This window comes from Drosophila novamexicana, unplaced genomic scaffold (assembly GCF_003285875.2).
Source record: "Drosophila novamexicana strain 15010-1031.04,08,12 unplaced genomic scaffold, DnovRS2.1 tig00000986-arrow-arrow-pilon, whole genome shotgun sequence".
In the NCBI taxonomy this organism is placed as follows: Eukaryota; Metazoa; Arthropoda; class Insecta; order Diptera; family Drosophilidae; genus Drosophila; species Drosophila novamexicana.
Genome location: NW_020824835.1, coordinates 2,053,018 through 2,074,184, shown reverse-complemented (window position 1 = coordinate 2,074,184; position 21,167 = coordinate 2,053,018). Strand labels below are relative to the sequence as shown.

Below are 21,167 nucleotides of genomic sequence, written 5' to 3'. Positions count from 1 at the left end.
AAACACATGATTTATTTATTTATTTAGTACAAGTCACTACAACTTTTTCATTACAATTTTAAATTCTAATAAAATTCAAATTCAACTGGAAAACGAGAAAGAAATGCTATCTTCGGCACGCCGACATGGCTGTATGGACTCGCCTGTTGATACTGATCTAGAATAAATATACTTTATGGTGTCAGAGATGTCTTTTTTTATGCGTTACACATTTCACGACAAAATTATAATAGCCTCTGCAAGGGCATAATAAGGTTCCGGTCTCGAGTCCCAAATATGAATAAAGTGATGTCTCAGCCAAAGTCCACAGCACACTTGCTAATAAAACAAAAAATAATTATATTAAATAAAAATATTTAAGACAACAAATGCTGTATTAGTTACTTAAAATCTGACTTTCTTTATCCAAGATTCTATTTTAATTTTTATCAACTTTAAATGACTTTAAGAGGTTTAACAATGAAACTCGTTTCTCTTCGCAGTTTTAAAGAAAATTAATTTATTTTTTTTATTAATGTCAATCGATAGAACTCAGCGTGCGAACATAAAAAGGAAAGCCATAATTTTATGGTATTTATTGGTAGGTTGCCTTAAAAGTATCTTACAGATACATTTTTGCTGATACTTTCGTATCGGATATATTAAAGTTTGTCAGAGATGAATTTACTATGGGTTAAATGTTTTTGGGTGGCATATATGGTTTTGTATCTGCACTTTGTACTTTTGGGCTCATTAGATATTTTTTGTATCTTACTTTGTGTGTTGCCTTGTCTTGCCTTGTTTGATATCAGTTCGTCTTCCTGCAGTATCTGAAAATTGAAATATTTCGACGAAATGAAAGAATTTTTAGTTTGTTTTATTAGAAAACAATTTTAATGAATATTTTTTTCTTTTTATTTTGTTATTTAAATGTTGGTTTTCATTAAATTTGTAGTTTACACAATTTCAAGGTCTGTTTGCGTCAATATTTATACCTTTCTCTCTGCAAATTTTCTTCATTCACTTTGTTTAATATAATATAATTACATATTTTCTCTTTTTGGATTTCTTGTTTTGTTTTTTTTTTTTTTTTTTTACATATTCATTTTCACAGTTTATTGTCGTTTCTCGACCTTCGATTTTTGTCGAGATATTAAAATACAATATATTCAAAGCGTATTTCACGCAGCCATTTGCTTTACTTTTGTTTGCTGTCAACATTTTTCAATAAATTATATATTTATCTGTTGTTGCTGTTGTGTATTTAATTTGTTTTATCAGTTTGAACTTAGTAAATAGATTTTTGGTTTCAGTTGCATTTTTCTTCTTCTTTAAATAACTTGTCATAATATATCTTGTGTTTCATTAACAATTCTATACGTGTGTGTGTGTGTGTGTTGGGTCTGTGTGTGTATGTGTTGCCATTCTGTGACTTCTATGTAACGAATTTATATTTGGAATCCTAATAAGATGTAAGACTATGAAAATGTGCACAAATGCACTTGCCAAACGTTTGAAGCATGAATAAAATGAAGCGCTTGTAAATGACTTGTAGGAATTTTTTGGCAGAAATAGTTGTTCTTTTAATAGCTTCTTTTTATATCAATCCATTTTTTGATCGGCCATCTCAAAAGAAATATAATGTATATATATTTTTCTTATAGAGCATAGATTTAATTTGGCAAGGGCATTTGAAGTCCGGTGCTAGCCGCCATTATTTAATTTTAATTCTTTATTGTTCTTGCTGCTATTGGCTGATTAGTAAAAGCTTTTAATTGTGGATAAGAGAGCAGTTGAAATGAAAGTTAGAGTTTATACTAGAAAAATGTTTGCATGAGAATGTCAAGAGCAGAGTGTATAAGTCTGGTTATTAACTAGTAATATGTATGTATGTATGCACTTCTTTGTATGTAAATGTATCTACGTATCGCTATGTTGGTATTCTGCTTCGTATAATTAGTTGCTGGAAACCTCGCTGATAGTATTGAAGTTCGTAAAGCGCGTTTTCTTTTTGGTTCTGCCCGATGTTCTGCCTGTTCTTTTGCAGCAACATTTTGAATGCATTTCTCTGTTTGTTGATTTGTATAATTGTTTGGAATATATAACGTATTTGCACGTACTCTAGCGATAGATGTGCTATGGTATATATATTGATAAATATTTGCGTTCGGCATGCAACTGTATCCATATCTGTAGCTGAATGTGAGCGCAATAATCTGATAAGTGGACGGACAGGTTGAAATGAATTTATTTAACCAACTGGGTTCTGGAGAAAATGAATATCTTTAACTGTCTTTATGAGCTGTTGTTAGGAACAATACAATTACTCTGTCGCGAATACACATTAGCATTTAACAATATAGTGTTATGCATATAAAAAATTGACTGCTCCCATATGGATATATTTCAGGCCTGTGATATGTTTACTAAATGTCAACCTGAAACTTTGGCCCAAATGCAATGCAAAATGTTGCCCAAAGGAACACAACCAAACGGCCAAATCAAATTTAGATATTTATATATTTTTTGTAACGTTTGCAAATGATACTCTCTACAAGCTAAATATGTTGCATGTGTTTTGTTTTAGTTTTTGTTTTGTTGTGTTTATTAGCAAGCAGGTAACTTTTTTACAGCTCACACTATTAACTTTTGAAGGTACGATGCGTTATTTACTCATTTCCAGCCAGCTGACGTAGGCAAGTTGATTTTGACAAGGGGAATATACGAGAAATATATATAGAAGCGAGTTCATGTTATAAGTCTAATGGCTGATACGAATGTGTTATCTATCATCTTTAATCGGTTATCTGTAATCTATTATCAACTCTGCGCTGGCTGCAATAACTTTTGCACTCTGGGGTCCCAGCAAAGTGTTTGCAGTTGTGCAGAAATCTTAAAAAAATAAGCAGCAGCAAAAATAATTGTTAAGGTTAACAAATTTACCTCTCTATGGGTTTTTAAAATTACATATATATGTGATTTTTTATGTGTGTGTGTGTGTGTGTGTGTTGGAGAGTGTGTGGTTTTCTATGTACAGCTTAAGAGCAAAATATTTGTTGTTAGTTTTGTTAATATAATGCATGTTTTGGGTTTGTTTTGCGTGTGTGTGTGTGTGTGTGTGTTTATTTGCTTGTTTTATTAAATTAAATTTGCTCAATCGTCACGTTTGATAAATATTTGGTTTGGATTAATGCATATCTCATATATCATATATCTCATTTTAGTTACTTTATGATTAACTTTAAGTTTAATTTTAAGTTTATCGTAAGTTAGGCTTATTTAAGTGTTAGTGGTTCTTTGCTTGCTTAAATTTTAGTTATGTATATGTATATATGTGTATACATATATCGTGTATAGTATATACTCGTAAACATTTTGCATCTCTTGAAAATCTATAACTTTTATTTATTGATTTCGATTTATCTATTAAACAACTTGCTTCTGCACTAAATCCTCACTTCTTTTTCCTCCTCCTCATTATATATATATATATATATATATATTTTTGTTTTTTGTTTTACGATCTCACTGACTTAGCTTTAGGTGTATGACCGACGTTAGCACTTTTTCTTGTTTTTGTGTGTGTGTGTATTTTCATTTTAATAATCGTTATTAATTATAATAATAATAATAATAATAATCGTAGTATGAAAATAATAGATATCTTAAGTGTGTAATAAAAATTCTTTCAAATATGCATTAATTTACAAATTTCCGTCCATTTTTGTTTTCTTCTTTTTTGTTTTCTTTTCTTTTATGTCAAATAGTATCATCAATCATATTTATTTATAATTTTATGTAGCTTGTATCTTGAATTTTATAGTTAAGTTAAATCATTTACTGCTCTGCTTGTGTTCCAAGTTTGGTTTTAAATGCATTTGTTTTCATGACTTACAAAATTAACTAGTTCCTTATACTTTTATGGAAATCTCTCGGTCATAGAATACAACAAAAATAAATTAATTTACATACATATTGGACATAGATTAGGCCAGCGACATGCCGATCGGGTATTTGGTGGTTCCAGTAGCTCCTCCAGAGACTCCCGCTACCAACAAAGCTGAGCAGTGCCCGCCGGCTGACCTTGGTCCTTTGCTATTTGGCTGCCTGGCTGGCAGCTCTCTGCAAGGGTTACTGCAAGGGTTATCATGTAAGATTAGTGACAGCTTCTCAGGAGGTTCTTTTGTTATATGTATTGTTAGTTGTTTGTTAGCGGGCAAATTGGGAGCTGTTTGTATTGTTATTGAATATCAAAATGGCAAAATGTCTTTACTAGCGCGTTATACAGAAAGCTGCTAAATAAAAAAGAGTTGAATTCTTATGCAATAATTGAGAGAATAAAATTGTTATCGATAGTTATTTTTAAATTGTGTGTGCACTTACAATTCAGTTCGTTTGCAAGTTTGGAAATTTGTTTGTGCTTGGTGCTTTAAAGTGTTTTCACTGTAGCTGGAAAGTGTTATTCACCCTGCTCCTCCATTATTGATTCACCGGCCCAAACAATCGGACGACCCTGATGTGGGTACACATTCGAAAATAGTATTGAAAATTTGTAATCTAAAAGTTTCATTGACTCTAACCCTAATATGATTTTAAAATAAATTTATATATTTTTCTATATACATATATGCCTATATATGTGTAGCTATATAGACAGCTAGCCGAGATTTGCCATTTTTTATGCATTCATGTTGTATGCTGGAGTACGAGGTTTGATAAGGCATGTTGAAATATGTGTGGAGTTGTTAGCTGATTAGGATAACAATGATCAATCATCAATTGATTGAAATATGGTGTAAATAATAAGATGCGATTACGATTATGTTAACTACACATGCAGTAGAAAAGTACTTTGCTTTCTTTTTAAGATTTCGTGGTTTTCGTGTTTAAGGGTGTGTTGTTCAGGTAGTTGGGGATAGAGAAACATACCTATATGAGTATTGTACGAGTCTATAAAAAACTACGTTGAAGTTGTATGCTATGCCAAAAACGTAACGGTAACGGTGATTTAAGGTGACTTTACGAAAGGTTTTGACTTTCATATAAAACGTTTTCTTTTTTTTTTTTTTTTTTGATTTCTTTTTCATTCATTTTGTAAATGTTTTTAACGGTACATAATGCAAATTTATGTTGTTGCTGCCTCAGATCAAAATATATATATATATATATACATATATTAATGGGTATGTGTATGTGTATGTGTGTGTGTGTGGTGTGCTTTTGGTATATTTAATTGGTATTTAAGCTAACTAAAAACAAATGCAAAACATGTATGCAATCAACTTGTTTTCGCTTTTAACTATTAGCATTTTTTAAATAAGTTTTTTTTTTTGTGTATTTAGTTGTTTGTGCTTGTACAGATGTTTTGTGACTCACTAAGCTACAAAGTTAGAGTATTTTTTTGTTGGTATGTTTGTAAATTTGTTGTTTTGTTACTGAATACTGAAAAATATGTAGCTACGTAAATGCATGTATAAATGTAATTATACATGCATGTTATTTAATATGCATGTGTTGTGGTTTTTGTTTTTTTTTATTATGTGTATTTTCAACTTGCAACTCGATCACGAGTTGAGTCTTTTACGTTTTTATTGAGTTGATAGTTAGATTTGAGTTGAGTTGAGTTGAGTTTTAGTTCAGAGTTTGAGTGAGTCGAGTGAAGCTATTGATGAGCGCCTAGAGCCTAAGCCTATATTAGTGGGACAACTGACCAGTGAGGTGGTGCCAAAGAGTTTGTACCATCCAATAACGATATTCGATAGATTCAGATCGTCAAGCATTATCTGTGCTACGCCCATAAACACTTTCTTTTCAATGCGTCCATAGTCACCCCAAACGGTCACCTATAATTAGTCAAATATTATAATGATGATCAAAATATTTAACAAAAAATATCTGTATTTACTCACCTGCAATACGCAACCAGTGTACGACTGCTTGAAAACCAATTGCTGCTGATAGAGCGGATCCAGAGTTCGTCGCGCCGTCGAGGTTTTCATCTTGTCAATGCAACGCTTGCCCGACACCAGATACACCTTCACATAGGGCGCGGGCAGCATTTTCGACGAGGGCTTTTGCTGCAATTGAAATGCTGGAGATACTTTTCTCGTTTCGATCTATTTAAATGTTTGAGTAACCTGCAGGCCCCTGGCACGTATGACCTCCACCTCGAGGAATCCCTTCTGATGGCACAGCGATAACTGTATATCTCCCAATGAGGGCGCGCCTAGCACCTGACGACCCACCAATTGACCGGGTCCCAGGCCATCCACAAACTCATTGAGCGCCCCGTCATTACGAAGTGAAGGCGAAAATCTATTTGAATTTTCATTTTTTTTTTTTTTTTTTTTTTTTTTTTTTTTTGGTGTCGATAGAAGTTTATTGGACTTTAGTAAAGATTCGACATAAAATTATCATCACATAGATATAATTGAAAATGTTCAAAAAAAAAAAACATAAGTTCAAGATTTCGAGAAAGAAAGAACTCTTATAGCCTGGTTCCACTGAATAACTATTCTTTGAATCTCTTCTATATCAAGTAGTGGTAGCCATAGAAATTTAGATAAGCTTAAGGGGCTGGTATCATCGAGGAATGGACTGCCACTTGTGGAATCAGGCTATTATACACAGGGAGTTGTAGAAAGACAGTTAAATTGTTGTAAGTGATTTCTGTGTACATCGGTTTACGACTGGTTTTGTGGATGGGTATGGTTCGTGTGGTTATGGGGTGGTTCATGTACTGACAGAGTAGTGCACAGAAAAGTTCCATAGCATGCAAGTTTTTCTTTTTTAATTCAATTTCTGTTGTTGCAACCACGAATAAAAATGGGCAATGGAATATGCTGTACTTAACAATAGGAATACTGAAGAATATATACAATATATATACTCCGTAGTCGTATTGGTAAAAGTAAATGGTACAACAATAGTGCCAGAAGTAAAGTGAAGTCAAGGTGCCTAGGTGTTTAGTACTAGTTGCTAGAATGTATGCTCTGTGTTTTTTATTATTAATATGTTTTATAAAATAGTAAGAAACACTTAATAGATAAGTATATACATTTTTTTAAGAAATAATATTAATAAACATAATATTTTAAGAAACACAAGATATACGAAAAAGACAATTTGTACACGAGTCGGAATATTATACAAATAAGCGATGCAGAAAATTGTATATAACGCAAATTACGTAGAAATATTAATATGGATATACAAAAATGCAGACTGGCTCAATGATATATCTTGAAAATACGTAGATAATAAGAAAGAGATGCTGGTCAATTTGGACACAAATAGATAAATAACATGTTCAGAGAGAGAGAGAGAGAGAGTTGTGTTATTGTCGGATACGCGATTTGCAATAGATTTAAGACAGAGAGAGGCAGAAAGAGAGAGATAGAGAGAGAGAGTGAGAGAGAGGGAAAGAGAGAAGGAGAGAAGGAGAGAGAGAGAGCGATACAAATAGCCATATACAAAGGCAATTTAAATGGGACGTGGAAATTGTGACAGAGAGAAAGAGTCGTAGGCAAAAAGAGCAGAGTTCAAAGAGAGTTCGAATGTCAGAGTACTTCAAGTATTTTGTTGTTGGTATTTTAGGTTTTTTTATTTTGGTATATATATTTTTTATTTTTTTTTTGGTCTGTATTTGCCAGTGAAACTTACGATGAGCCCTCGGAGCTAGAGATTGAATGTATGCTGCCCGCACTGTAACGGGTGACCGCTGGCACCGGCGGCACCTCCACCGATCTCTGGATGCTGCCTGCCGAGCCGCGCGATTGCCTTTGATAATATGGATGTGGTGGTGGTAGTGTGATATGATGGTGACTAGTGGAGGAGGCAGACGCGGTCGAGCTGCCCGAATACTGTGCCTGATATTGGTCTGTCGAGAATATGATATACATATAGTACAGTACGGGTTATATAGCACAATATGATGTATGTGTATGTATTCAAAAACCAAAAATACAAACAGCAGCAACAATGTGTGTTTCTGTTTCTGAGTGGGAGGATTTGTGGGCGACGCTGGAATCTGAGACACTCGATACTCGATACTCGACGCTGGGCTCTGGGAATATATATATATATATCAATATATGTCCTGACTATACAGAAACAATAAAACAGAGAGTGAAACGAAACTCAGTACAAAATAACATTATAATACCGAAATTGAAAACTATAAAAGTCAACTATAGCTCATATTTATAGTATTTAGAAGAATGTCGTTTTAACTGAAATATATATAATAATAATTATAGTAAATACATAAAATCGTTACAATTAATTTCACTAAAATTTATGCTGAGTATGAGTTGCGATATTTTATTTTTATCCAGTTCTACTTTTTTTTTCGTTTGTGTGTATTATGAATATATATAGAAATATATATATATATATATATATATATATATTCAGAATAGGCTTACACTGCGTAATCGCATATATTTGTTTTTCGGTTCTTTCCGATGCCAATTTTAATTGATGAAATTGTTGTGAACTTGTTGTGTAGTGTGTGTAGTTTATTGTTTGTTGTTCAGTGTCTGTTTTTGGCTTTCTTTGACAGAGCTCCCTGTATATAAGTACATACATATGTAAACATCAAATTCTTTCGCAAAAAAACAGAAAAAAACTTGTAGAAAACAGATGATAAACATTAGTTCAATTGTTCATTTGGTTATCTTATTTTCTTGTTTTTAGCAGAGATCAGAACTATTGATTTCATGCAAATTTTGATACCATTTATATCGAAACTGTAACAGTGTGCCACCAGTATGGCAAAATGTACGGAATATGTGTTGTTTATTTTCTTCGAAGGAGTAGCCTGTATTCGGCTGTACCATGGACATGTCTTACCGCATAACTGCAAATAATGTTTTTTGTGTGTGTTTCTTTTTTTTTATATTTTGCATTCAAGCAGTTGCTTTGGTTAGTTTATGAGGCTGTAATAGATTGGTAGCTAGGTGGTATGTCTGGTACAAAAGTATTTTGTAAGTTGTTGTTGTTGTTATAAGTAGGTAACTTAATGCATGCAAATCGAACAAAGTTCTAGAATAAAATGTTGTGTATGTTGGTTATTTTGTTATCGTTGTTTGGATATAAATCATATATGTATATGTAAGTATCAATAAATGGCATTAACAATATATAAGGCTTAAACAAACGATTGGCTTTTGGGTTAGTATTTGTTGTAAACAAATGTCGCTACGAAAGTAAAATGCATTACGGATTGCGTTGGGAGCTTTTAAAAGTCGCCGCCACTGCAGGAACAGTGAGCGTCAACAGTGTGCTGCCACACACAGTCGAAAGCTTTGCGTTGTTCGGCATTTGCTTTAGGTTTCTGTTTTTTTTTTTTTTTGTTTTCTTTTTTGGCAAGCTTTTGCAACTGCGTCCAGGCAAAGCTTTCGGTTTGTGCGACGCCTTTTGGCAATTTCCTTGGTATAAGCCTAAAAATACGTATCGACTTTGGATTGTTTGTTGATTTGGTTGGGTGGTTATATTGGTTGGTTGGTTGGTTTATTGCGCTTGCAGGTGAACTAAAAAACAAGTAATTCGGAAGGGTTTCGATTTGAATTGCATTCAGCTAAAGCGTCAGCGCGCGCGCGAGCGAGCTTTCAGCAAGCTTTTGCATAAGTTAGAGTGAGTGTGAGCAAGAGCAAGAGAAAAAGGGAAAAAGTAAGAGAGAGAGAGAGAGAGCGCGCGCAAGTTTTCAGTGAGTGGCAAATTGAAAAGCTCTTACAACTAGAGAGAGGCATCCTGCTTGTCGGGGTCTTGACGTGTTTTTTTTTTTTTTTTTGGTTTTTGTTCATTCTTTGTTGTTATTTTTTGTTGTTAACTTGGCTAACTAATGTTTATCATCGTCATCATCAACATTATCAGCATTAGCTTTGAGCATTTTCTCTGCTTCGTTTTCCGAAAAAGGCAACTTAAAACCAAATCGAAATCACAAATCAAAAGTAAAACTATAAACTGATAGCTTAGCATAAAGTAGAGAAATTAGCTAGATAGTTAGATATAGAGATAGTAGTTTTGACAGATAGAGATAGAGATAGTGAGAGATAGAGACAGAATAAGTTGGACTTGTGCGCACCTTTCCCCACCAGCGCCATCGCCGAAAAACTGTTCAACGGGGTCCGCCTCCGAGGACGAGCCACGGGAGAGGCCACCGACACCGGCACCTCCGACAGAGCGCATCTCGCGCGTAATATCACCAGGCAGCACCTCTTCGCTGCGATGCACCGTGAACGAGTTCTTACCCTTCTTTCCAAAGCCCATACGTCTTTTACGACCTTTGAGTATGGCATTATTTTAGTATGTTTTTGTATTTTTTACGATACCAAATAATGTATTGTTAGTAAAAGGTTAGCATTTATAGTCTATGATGGTCTATGGATTAGTTGGGAAACACAAAAACTTTAAAGTGTGTGAGAAACTAAAGAGGCAGGAATGTATCGCATGATTAAATCACTCGAATGGAGTACGGCCTACAAATGCTTTGGTTATCCGACGTATGTATGCTTGGTTATCTGATTAGTCGGATAATCTGATAATTGTCAACAAGGCAACTGAACGAGAACTGTAAACGAACGACATACAAAAAAGGTAACAAAATACTCATACCTGTTGCCGATAGCTGCGAGGTGGAGTTCGATTTTTTACCCATCCCGCTGCCACCCTTGGGCGACCGTTCCTGATCCACGGTGCCACATTTCTTTCGATCCGTTGTGGTGTCTGACAGGCTGCCATCTGTGGGTTGATTGAAGCAGATGGAAAACAAATAAAATATTAACTCTTTTAAGAAGTCGCAACTTATTTTATATTGAAGCATCTACTTCTTCAAGATATAATTTAGATATTTGGATAAATATAATGATAGAATTAAGATAAAGACGCGTATACTCTTTAGTCATTCGAATAATAATAACAAGAGTATATAACTCATTTCAGTTAGCAAGAGTCTAATTTAATTTACAGATTCATAAGTAAAAAAAAAGAAATAAGAGTCATTCAATATTAGTTGCATACATCATGAGAGTCCACTACACATAAGCTTTATAGGAGTCGTCAGAGGCAGACAAGTAATAAAAGCTTAACAAGTTATAGAATCAATTGGAGCTTAACAAATCATTAGATTCGTTTGATTCCTAAGAGTAATAAAAGTAATAAGAGCCATAACTCACATAAGTGTATGAATCTTATGAGCTAGTAAGAATCAAATCAAAGATTCATTAGAGTATTCAAAGATTTGAAAGTCTAAATCTATACAAATCATGGGAGTCGTACAATCATTGAAATTGAACAAGTCCTTATAATCGTTTGATTTATACGAGCATAAGACTTGTAAGCGCCAAAAGGTATGACTCCACATAATGGAATCATATGAGTAGTAAGACGAATTAAAAATATACGCCATGATATTTTTAAAAACCATAAAGTAATTCATGAGTCATAAGAGTTGTACGGCTTTTAGGACTTATAAGACTAATACGAGTCGCAACATTCATACGAATTAGTCGAATCATACAACTAATTGTCGACATAAGGGGCTTATGAGTCCGTTTCGTTTGTGAATCAAACGAATCATTGCAATTATACGAATGAGTAGTACAAGTCATTTAGAGCCGTACAATTTCTAAAGCCCATACGAATAAAAACAGTCATAATAGTCGTATGATTCATAAGGATTCATACGATTCAAAGGATTCGTAAGAATCATGCGAGTTATAAAAGTCACACGAATCATTTGGATTATGTAAGTCATAGTCAACACTAGGGTTGTATAAGTCTTGCCGTTTCGAATGAGTTATACAAGTCAACCATTCCAAGTTATACAAGTCAAGAATTAGACTAAACATTGGAATCATAGCACTTACAAACTTTATAAAAAGCGTAGATTTTCAAACAGATTTTATGTTTATGGGCATCACACCTCCAAATGCAGAAGGGCTCTCGCTTATCTAAAATAGTACGATGTATGGACTAGGTAGGATAATCTACTTACCGACTTTCTCCTCAGCTTCGGCACCACCTTCGACTGATTTGGCGCCGCCGGGCTCATTGATGCCGTTCTTCTCTTTGTCGTATTCGCTGAAGTCATCGTCAAGCATTGCATCAATTGCATCCCAGTCGATAACATCGAGCGGAGCATCCGCATCCACGTCCGCATCCGGATTGGTATTGGCGGTTGTTGTTGTTGCGTTTGGTTCATTCGTGTTATTTGTATTTGTTGTTGTTTTTGTTGTTGTATTTGTGGCAGTTGTTGTAGCAGTCGTTGCCGTTGTTAACGTTATTGTTGTTGTTGTCGTTGTTGCCGCAGCATTCGTTGCATTCGAAGATGTGTTTGTTGTTGTTGTATTTGTGATGAGATTTGTGCATGTATTTGGTGTTTGTTGTTGTTGTAGTTGTAGTTGTTGTGTGGGATTTGTTGATGTTGCGTCATGGGTCAAGTTGTTGGCGTCGTTTGTTGTTGTGGTGTTGTGTATTGATGATGGGGCACGTTTATTGGGTGATGCATTTGTTGTTGTTATTGGTTGATTAGCGACACCATGATGTTGTTGTGGGGGATTTGCAAAAGAGGAAGAAGAAGCATTATTAGCATTATTACCATCGCAGACGATATTACCAGCAGCGGCAGCTGCGGCAGTTGTTGCACCACCGCTCCCACTACTAGATTTCGTCAGTTGCTCCGATGCCGATGCCATCAATCCGTTCATGGCGATGCCTTCTTTCCCTTTTTGCCTAGCTGATTGTTGTTGTTGTTGGTTGTAGTTGTTGTTGTTGTGACTTTGACTAACACTAACACTACTCGCTGCTTGGCTATTGTGGTTGGTGTTGTGGCTACTGTTCTGATTGTGGTTGTATGTACTGTTCTGTGCCCCTCCCCCGACACCGATACCGTTCTCATTCCCGACACCAGCACCTGCCTCCATGGGCGAAAAGTTGTGCGCATTTTGCGCACTGGGTGGATGCGGAAGATTGCGCCGCCGCTTCATATAGGGCGCCGCCGGACCGTATAGCTTCTGCTGGCTGGTGCGCTGCAGATCGAGGGACATGTGATTGCGTGCATCGGGGCCCCGACGATGCGGGCCCCGAAAGAGCGAGGGTGCTACGCCTCGACGCGCCCAGCCCACATCCGAGTCGTAGGTAATGGTCACGATCTTGTCGTCGGTGACCAGAAAATGCGAGTGACTCAGCGGATTGGCAGCGTCCACATTGGCGCCCATATACGACTGGCGTATGTTCGTCTCGGAGCCGTAGCGACGTGAACTGGGCAACTGTCCTTCGCTTGGATAGGTCAGTATCTCATGCGGTGCTACCTCATCCTCATAACGTATGCGTCGCCGACCCCAGCTCTTCGTATGCAGATCGTCATAGTCCAAGGAACGCGACTGACCCTCGTGGAACATGCGGCGTCGCTCCAGTTTGGGTTTCTTCAGAATCGACGTGGGCTGAGCCCGGGCAGTGGCTTCTGCTATAGGCACAGCTGCGACCAGCGCATCCTCACTGAGCTGGCGCGATAGCCGCAGCACGGATTGTGTGGGTAGCGGGGGATGCGGCGCTAGCTGCGACTTGGCGCGCCGATGAGCCGTCGGAGTGGGCGTATGCACATGATAGGTTGGAACAATGCCCAGATTGAGCTGCGGCCCGGTTAGGCCGCCCAGAAAATGCTGGTCAACGCATTCACCGCACATGGCCGGATCCATGGTGGGCAGCGAGGGTTCCGAGCTGCTCGGCTGGTACATGGAGAGGGAGGGACGGCGCAGCAGCTGCTCGGCGCTATAGGGATACGTAATGGGCTGGTGCTGCGGATGGGGATGCGCATCGACCAGACAGCAGGGATCGGCACAGGCGCCAATGGCCAGTCCGGGCGTCGCCAGGGCGGTGTTCGTGGATAGCACCACGGGCTGGCTGCCATTCTGGCAGTGGCTGCAGCTATTGTCCAGATGATCGCGCACATAGCCCACATAGGAGCTGGGCGACGAGGACACTGTGTGTGCATGGGCATGGTCGTGGGCGGGCGCCGCAGTTGTGGAGCTGCGAAAGAGATTCATGACGGGCGTGGTATAGCGCTTGAATTGCTCAAAGCTGGGCAGCGGCAGCGGCAGCGCATAGGCGTGGCTGTGGGCGTTCGCATGAGTGGTTGCGGTGGCGGTGGCGGGGGCGAGCTGGCGTCCGTTGTGGCGTCGTTGGTAAATGTTGGCAATGCCAGGCGGCGGAATGAATGTGTTGGGCAAATGAGGCGAATAGTAGTCACAATGCGAATGGAAATGTGGTTCGTGTGGTTCAAGCGGAGACGTCTCCTCCGCCACCAGGGCTGGCTCCACGAAAAACTGTTCGACCAGTTCCCCGCTATTAGTGTCCGTCACAAGCACATGCTGAGTGGGCATTGGCAGTGTTGTGGTTGCTGTAATTGGTGCTGCACCACTGAGCCCCAGCAGGGCGGTATTCGGCGGCGAATCGGCGGCGGCCAGAGCCGCCAACTGCTGCAGCTGCTCCAACTGCTCCAGCAGCAATAGCTGCTGAGTGCCGCCGCTAGACAGATAGTCGCAGTCATCCACCTCGATCGTGTTGGCGCGGTGGTGCTCAACGGGGTAGAGCTTTAGACCAGTAACAGGGCCGCCCACGGCGCCGCTTAGTAAGCTATTTTGGGCGCCGAAAAGATTGCGCCAGTTGCGTGAAAAGCTGACGGATATTTTTGGTATCGGTAGCCATTGGGGGGTAGCCATAGGTGGGTCAATGTGGTTGAGTGTTGGTAAGATTTCGTTGTTTGTGTTGGGGATTTTTTTTTTTTTGTTCGTTTTCACATGCAATGATAACGTGCAGAAGACAGCCCAGTGCGCGTGGTGGGTTTGTGGTTTTGTGGCAGTGGTTGTGGTGAATTCGATTTTATTGGAATTGTGACAAATAACGAATAATCGTTGGCAAATGCAAGCGATGGTTGGCGTCCGAGGTCAGTGAGTGTTGTTTGTGGTGAGTACGGTTTTGTTGGATTCGAGTGGTGAGTTGATATTGTTGTGGTGTGAGAGTGTCGTGAAGAGCACGCAAGAGAAGCATTGAACACAAAAGAGAGAGCAGCGCGCGTCGAACGTTGAGCGATTTTTGTTTATTGCATTTTGTTATTAAGTTTTGGTTGGTTGGTTTCCAAAAAAAAAACAAAAAGTAAATGCTTTTCGGATTACCTTACTTTCGTTAACTGTTGAGTATGGTAATCAAAGTGTGTATGTTTGCGTGTATGTGTGTGCGTTGTGTTGTGTTCGATGTACGCTTGTGTCAAAATAATGCGGTAAGCGCGATCTTCTGATTCGGCTTTGCAACTTATTCAGAGCCTAATTGACGGGGAAATTTTGGATTTTGTAGCTACTACTGGAAATTTGGTACCAATTTGTGTGTATAGCCCAGAACGTAATTTCAGCGTAATTTTGGCATGGCTTGGCGACTATAACGAAGCGGACGCGGGTGCTGCACGAGGCGCCGAGTTCCTGCTCGGCCAACTCACCTGAGTCCGCGTGAGGTGCGCGGTCGCTCCGACTGCGTGGAAAAAGCACTTGACGTCACACTGACTACCGACTCCATATCCGAGTCACCGAACTCGGCCATAAAGTCCTTGTCCGGCGACAACGAGTGCCGTGGCCGCGTACGCGTATCCATCGATTGCAGATCACTGTCGGACAGTCCTGTGTAGTGACGCTCCCAGCCACCCATGCCGGTGCTACGATACGTAGCCTGATGGTGTGGCTGTCGTGTGCGATGTCGACCAAAGCGGCTGCCCGAGGCCAAACGCTCGTCAAAGTCCTGACCCAGTCGATCGCGCAACATGGCGCTGCGAGAGGTCTGCGGCACCTGATTGTAAAAAAGAGGATATTAACTAAGTCATCTCCAGTTACGCAAAGGGATCTTTAACTAAATAGTATTTAACTTTACGCTAAACGCTTTTAAAAGCAAAAATGCAGTTTCTTCTACTGAATCTTCTTCCCTAGGCTTTAGAGAGAATGGAAATGATTCTTTTATAACTCATGCTCCAAAAGTGAAGTCTATTACACCAGTTATTCTAACAAGGGGTGTTTACTGTCTTTTAAGCTATACAAATATGATTAAAAAGGATTTATTAAAATCTTTGACAATAATTCACGTGAAGCTTATCTATAGCTTAAGTTCCGAGAGAAAATAGGCTTTTCGACTTTTCTCAGTGTATTCTAAAGTTTAACCTCGAGGACAGAGACAATGCTCCATACAAAATACTCCTTGGCTGTTGAATAAAGACGACTACGACTAGAATCGAGCTGTGCTGAGCGCGAAATAGCCAAATCTAATCTGTCTGTGGAAATGACTCGAAACAATCAGCTGGAAGCTTTGGCGTACCTGTGGCAGTTGCCGCTTCTTGGGCGAACCAGTGGGCGTGGCAGTCGCGGAGCGGGACTGAAAACGATGCTGCTGAGTCGCCTGTGCCGCCGCAGCTGCGCTGCCGCCGCCGACGTACGCTGCGGCGTTGGGTGAACCGTGAATTGGAAGCACTGGATAGTCAATATAACGGTCGTCTGGCGGCGACAACGATCCTCGCCTTGGACTGTTGCTTCTGTAGCCGTAGCCTGAGCCGGGATGTCCTTGGTGTACACCGCCGCCGCTGCCTCCTACACTATGGTAGTTGTCACTGGGAGCTGCCGAGTGGCTGCGCTGGCTCAGGCTCATGCCACCTGGTCCAATGGCGGCACCGATACCATTACCAACGCCGCGTCGATAATAGCCCGTAGCAGATGCCTGCTGGGCCGCGAAAGAGCAAAGAAAACGAAGCATACATTAGTTGGGCGGGCTGATGAGAGAGTAACAGAAGCTTCAGGCTTTTGCCGGTTCACAGCCGGCTCTGGAGTCCAACAGGCACGAGAGCTTATGGGCTAGGCATGTATAAGTATTTGTGGTATTGAAATTCATTCAAGGTAATTAGAGTTTGTATGCGTGTGTTTACGTGTGTGTCTGGGTGTGTGTGTGTGTGTGTGTGTGTGTGTGTATGTGTGTGTGTGTGTGTGTGTATGTGTGGATTGGTTAACTGTTACTGCAACTTCTACTGGAACACGGAAAATGAGCAAAGATACGGAGTTAATTACAGTTAAGTAGTAAAGGCAAACGGAATATTATATACTTAGCAAGTTTTTAAACAAAATCAATTTAACAACATGGAAACAAGGCTCCGATCAGCTGGAACAAAGCTGATGCTCTGTTTGGCAACTGATAAAAGCATCGCTTTAATATTTATAAGATAGTTGAAGGCTTACAATTAGTTCAGTTAGTTTAAGAAGAGTAGCAAAAATGCTGTATTAAGAAAGTGCAGTAAATTGTAGGCCTAGGTAACTAGAAATAGCTAAACGGTCTGAGAGCGGGATATGATTACGAATAAGATATATATGCTTTATGAATGCGGAACACTGAAGGAGCTTCTAATACAATGAGATGAACTGGGCACTTTCTTGGCAATTTCCGGCTGAGATCCTTTCAATGAGTTGGTGCTTGGACTTATTTGGTCCTGCTTGTGTTTACCTATTTGTAGTGCTGTCTGTTCTGATTTTGGAATGTTACGTTAATTTAGCATAGGTGCAAACCTGATTATGATAACTTTGTCCAATGCCAGATACTGTGCGATAATCTCGGGCCACCATGCCGGCCACCCGTTTGCGGCCCTGGGGTGACATGTCACGTCTGGAGCGACGCTCGTTTAGATCGAGCTGAATTATGTGAGTTGATATTTTTGGATAAGGGATTGGGGTGTTTACAAAGGAAGTATTTGGGTAGCATATGTTGGATATATCCGGCACATAATCAACGAGGAGTGTGTTTGTGGTTGTAAAATGTAAAGAGCAAGAGAACAAGAGGAGAGAATGAACATTTATGATCAAAATGAGAGAAAAGTAAATCAAATGTGTATTAACATAGCTTTATGTTAACTCTTCGAGTTTTTGTATATATATTATAGCATAGAGTGTATACTGGCGGGTCAGTTGGCTCAAATGGATCGCTAAGTGTAGTTCTCTGTCTAATTGTAGGGTATGTTATGGGAGAGATTATTACAAACAGAAATCATAATGCAACTACACATTTAAGCTAAACACTTAGAGTCACAAAAGGGAAGCATGAGGTTTTCTTTGCTGAAAGGAAAAGCGATAGACATGCAAAAAGCGGGCTAAAAGACTAAATGCTCAAGGTGCAGCTGGTATAAATAATTTGTTCTTAGGTGATTTGTTGCAAAGTTAAGTTTAGATATTTTCAGTTTATCTTTAGCTATAGTACTACCGCCCATTTTGGCAGTCGGCAGTTTTATGCAGTTAGTATGTGTTCTCAAGATTTCAAGTTTACACGGTTTCTTAACCTAAACCATTTGCTTAAAAGACTTAAACTCTATATATGATTACTTTGATCTTATATGCAAAGATTGTTGTTAGCTGAAACTTGATGCTTAAGTAAAACAATAAAAAAAATGAAGAAGAGATCGACAGCGTTGAATGTTCCTTCAGCGTAGAACCTTCAAACACCCCGCGCTGTTGTTGGATTAGTTTTGATTTTGGTTTAGTACAAACATAGAGCTGCGAGTTTAGAGTTTAGAGTTCAGAAATAAGAGCTTAGAGAGAGAAAAATTTAACACACGAACAACGAAACAACGACACCAATTATTAATAAAAAAAAGTGTAATAAAAAAAGGAAAATGAAATGAAAATATAGAACATTAAACAAAAATTACTTTATACAGTTTCCAAATATATGCAAATATATGTACACTGAATGGCTTCAGAATGTGTAAGTGATCTAATCTGAGGGAATGAGTACTTGGATTTTGAATTTAGCCTGCATGCAAAGTAACTGACAGGAACAGCAATGAACCCTTCAGGCGGTAAATGCCATGAAACTCGACAATGGGGCGAATGCGTGATTTGTGCATATGAAGCCAGATAAACTGGCCAGCCAAATAGCTGGTGAGCTGGCCTGAGGATGCTCTGATTGTGATATTAGAGACACATTTAAGGAAAAGAATACACGCACACTATAAGAAAACAAGAAAACGAGTAGAGTTCAGTGTAAAAGGGGACAAAGAACACTTGGTCGTCTCACAATATCGAAATACACTTGCAGAGGGTTATGTCAAAGACAATGTAAATTTAAATACTATTTATATTATCTTTGGTCAAATGCCTTTATATGCCAACTTAATATTTATTCTATACGAGTTTTACAATATATATAAAATAAATATTTCTGAAGGATTATTTAATGTTTATTTTATTGTTCTCTTATCTATTTTATATATTCTATGGTCAAAAAAACCTTTATTTATTGTACTCAAACTTTTTTCGGCCTTGGTAATGAACAATTTTTTGCACTCAAAATATTTTATGCTTCGCTTAAAAATCCAAGAAAAAATTGTTCTATTCTATTTAAAAAGTGATTCGGGACTTAAATATCTTGATATTAAATAGGCAATAGAACATGTGAAAGGAAACTATATAAAAACATTTTTCTAGCTTTTGATTAAAATGTAAGAATAGTCTCTAACAAAATTCTCTGCAAGTGTATGAAAAAGGACGAAACTGTTTCGACGCTTTGTTGCGGAACGGAGATAGAGAGCGAGAGAGAGAGAGAGAGAGCAAGGCGGGGTGTACGTTTTTGTGTGGCTGTGGTTCCTGTGTGTGTTAAAGCTTGTTAAAGTGCCTCTGGAAGTGGCAAGTTGTGTGTGTGTGTGACCCTTTATGCGTCCTCACTCTTGTTGCTGTCAGTTCTTGTTGCATTTACTCTATGTATATGTATGTGTAGCTCGTTGGTATATATATATATATATATATATATATATATATATATATATATATATACATATGATATATATATATATATATGACATAAATAATATATATTTTCATTTAATTTTGTAGTTCTTGTTGTTAAGTGACACTCAATGTTTATGGTTGTTGTTGTTATTGTTGTTGTTGTTGATAGTAGTGGTGTTCTTGTTACCTCGAGCAGTGGCGGGCTGGTGGAACTGCCCATAGATGATATGCTGGCGCCGGGCGTCGTTCCATCGATGTCGCATTCGGACGTTGTGTCCGAATCGCTCAGACGCGACATCGTGCTGGGCGGTGATAAATGATCTGTGGGTGTCAGTATCAGGCCGTCCACATCGCTGCCCTCGTCACGTAACTGTTCATCGTAGTTTTAGTTTTTGTTGTTGTTAATATTGTTGTTGTTGTTGTTGTTGTCATAAATTTTGAGTTGAAATGTATTGGAATGGAACAGAACGGAACGGAGCGAGCGAGAGCACGTGTTGTTCAAGATGTTTTAAGTTTTATGTAGTTGTTGTTGTCGATGTTGTTGTGTGGTTGTTGGTAGGTGGTCATTTGGAAGTTGGTGTTTATTTTTATTATATTTTTTGCGGGTGCACGATAAAAACAAAAGATATGGCAATGCTGGGTTAATAATTTTGTTTCATTGAACGGCTGCGGGGGGTAAACATTACATCTAGAATACCAAAACGTAAAGTCGTGAACATCAAACAGACAATAAATGAAATAAAAAAAAGACCGAAAATGAAAATAAAAGTAAAAAAAAAACAAGTAAAATTGGTTGATTTTCAGTTTTGTGTTAAGTTTTTCGCTCAACAAACCTCGTTCCGGGGAGCTTAGAAAACCTCAATAGGGTTTCACGTTTACCAACACCAACATTTAGGTAAGAACGAACGCAACGAAATGAAGCGAAATGAACCGGAATAAAACATAAAACGAACATAAAACGAACCAAAGGATAAGTGAAACGAAATAAAAGCTTGCGATTTCCCTGGACAAGACATACGAGATGGGAGTTGTCCTGATGCGGCTGCAGCTGATACCATTCGGCCTCGTCGTCGAGTATGTGATGGGCCAGATCAATGACCACCTCGCCGATGAAGTCGTTGGCGCCATAGCGCACATAGTCCCAGAGCGTGATCTATGGAAGGATCAATATATTAATATTGCGGATGAGAATATTAAATATTGCCAAGATGAATAGTAGTAGGTATTTTCAGTAAGAGGATCAATAGAAAGATAGTTTAAACATGTAAAGAGCTATATTTATAAAAGGATCTGTTTTGCGATCAATAAAAAACAAACAATGCGAAGTTTTTTAAAAAGGATTCATAGGAATACGAATGCTCGAATAGGTTTGGTTATAGTTATAGTTAA

General features: G+C 38.5%; 1 protein-coding gene across 14 annotated transcripts in view; it reads right to left on the bottom strand.

Annotated features, from left to right (window-relative positions):
* Positions 1-3,635: 3,635 nt before the first annotated feature.
* Positions 3,636-21,167, bottom strand: part of LOC115765792 (regulating synaptic membrane exocytosis protein 1) — a 38,926-nt gene continuing 21,394 nt past the window's right edge. For 2 of the 14 annotated variants that reach the window (XM_030709498.1, XM_030709495.1), the window contains exons 11-21: positions 20,797-20,931; positions 19,966-20,148; positions 17,568-17,690; positions 16,336-16,731; positions 15,473-15,816; positions 11,978-12,063; positions 10,591-10,722; positions 7,642-7,858; positions 6,117-6,294; positions 5,889-6,056; positions 5,215-5,822 (exon numbers count right to left, since the gene is read on the bottom strand). In XM_030709498.1, coding sequence (XP_030565358.1) covers positions 5,616-5,822; positions 5,889-6,056; positions 6,117-6,294; positions 7,642-7,858; positions 10,591-10,722; positions 11,978-12,063; positions 15,473-15,816; positions 16,336-16,731; positions 17,568-17,690; positions 19,966-20,148; positions 20,797-20,931 — 2,169 coding nt within the window. In that variant the 3' untranslated portion in view covers positions 5,215-5,615. Of the gene's footprint in view, positions 4,114-4,362; positions 4,493-5,214; positions 5,823-5,888; positions 6,057-6,116; positions 6,295-7,641; positions 7,859-10,066; positions 10,266-10,590; positions 10,723-11,977; positions 14,659-15,472; positions 15,817-16,335; positions 16,732-17,567; positions 17,691-19,965; positions 20,149-20,796; positions 20,932-21,167 lie in introns of those variants that run through there. The other 12 variants (XM_030709497.1, XM_030709494.1, XM_030709493.1 and 9 more) reach the window with 11 other exon arrangements.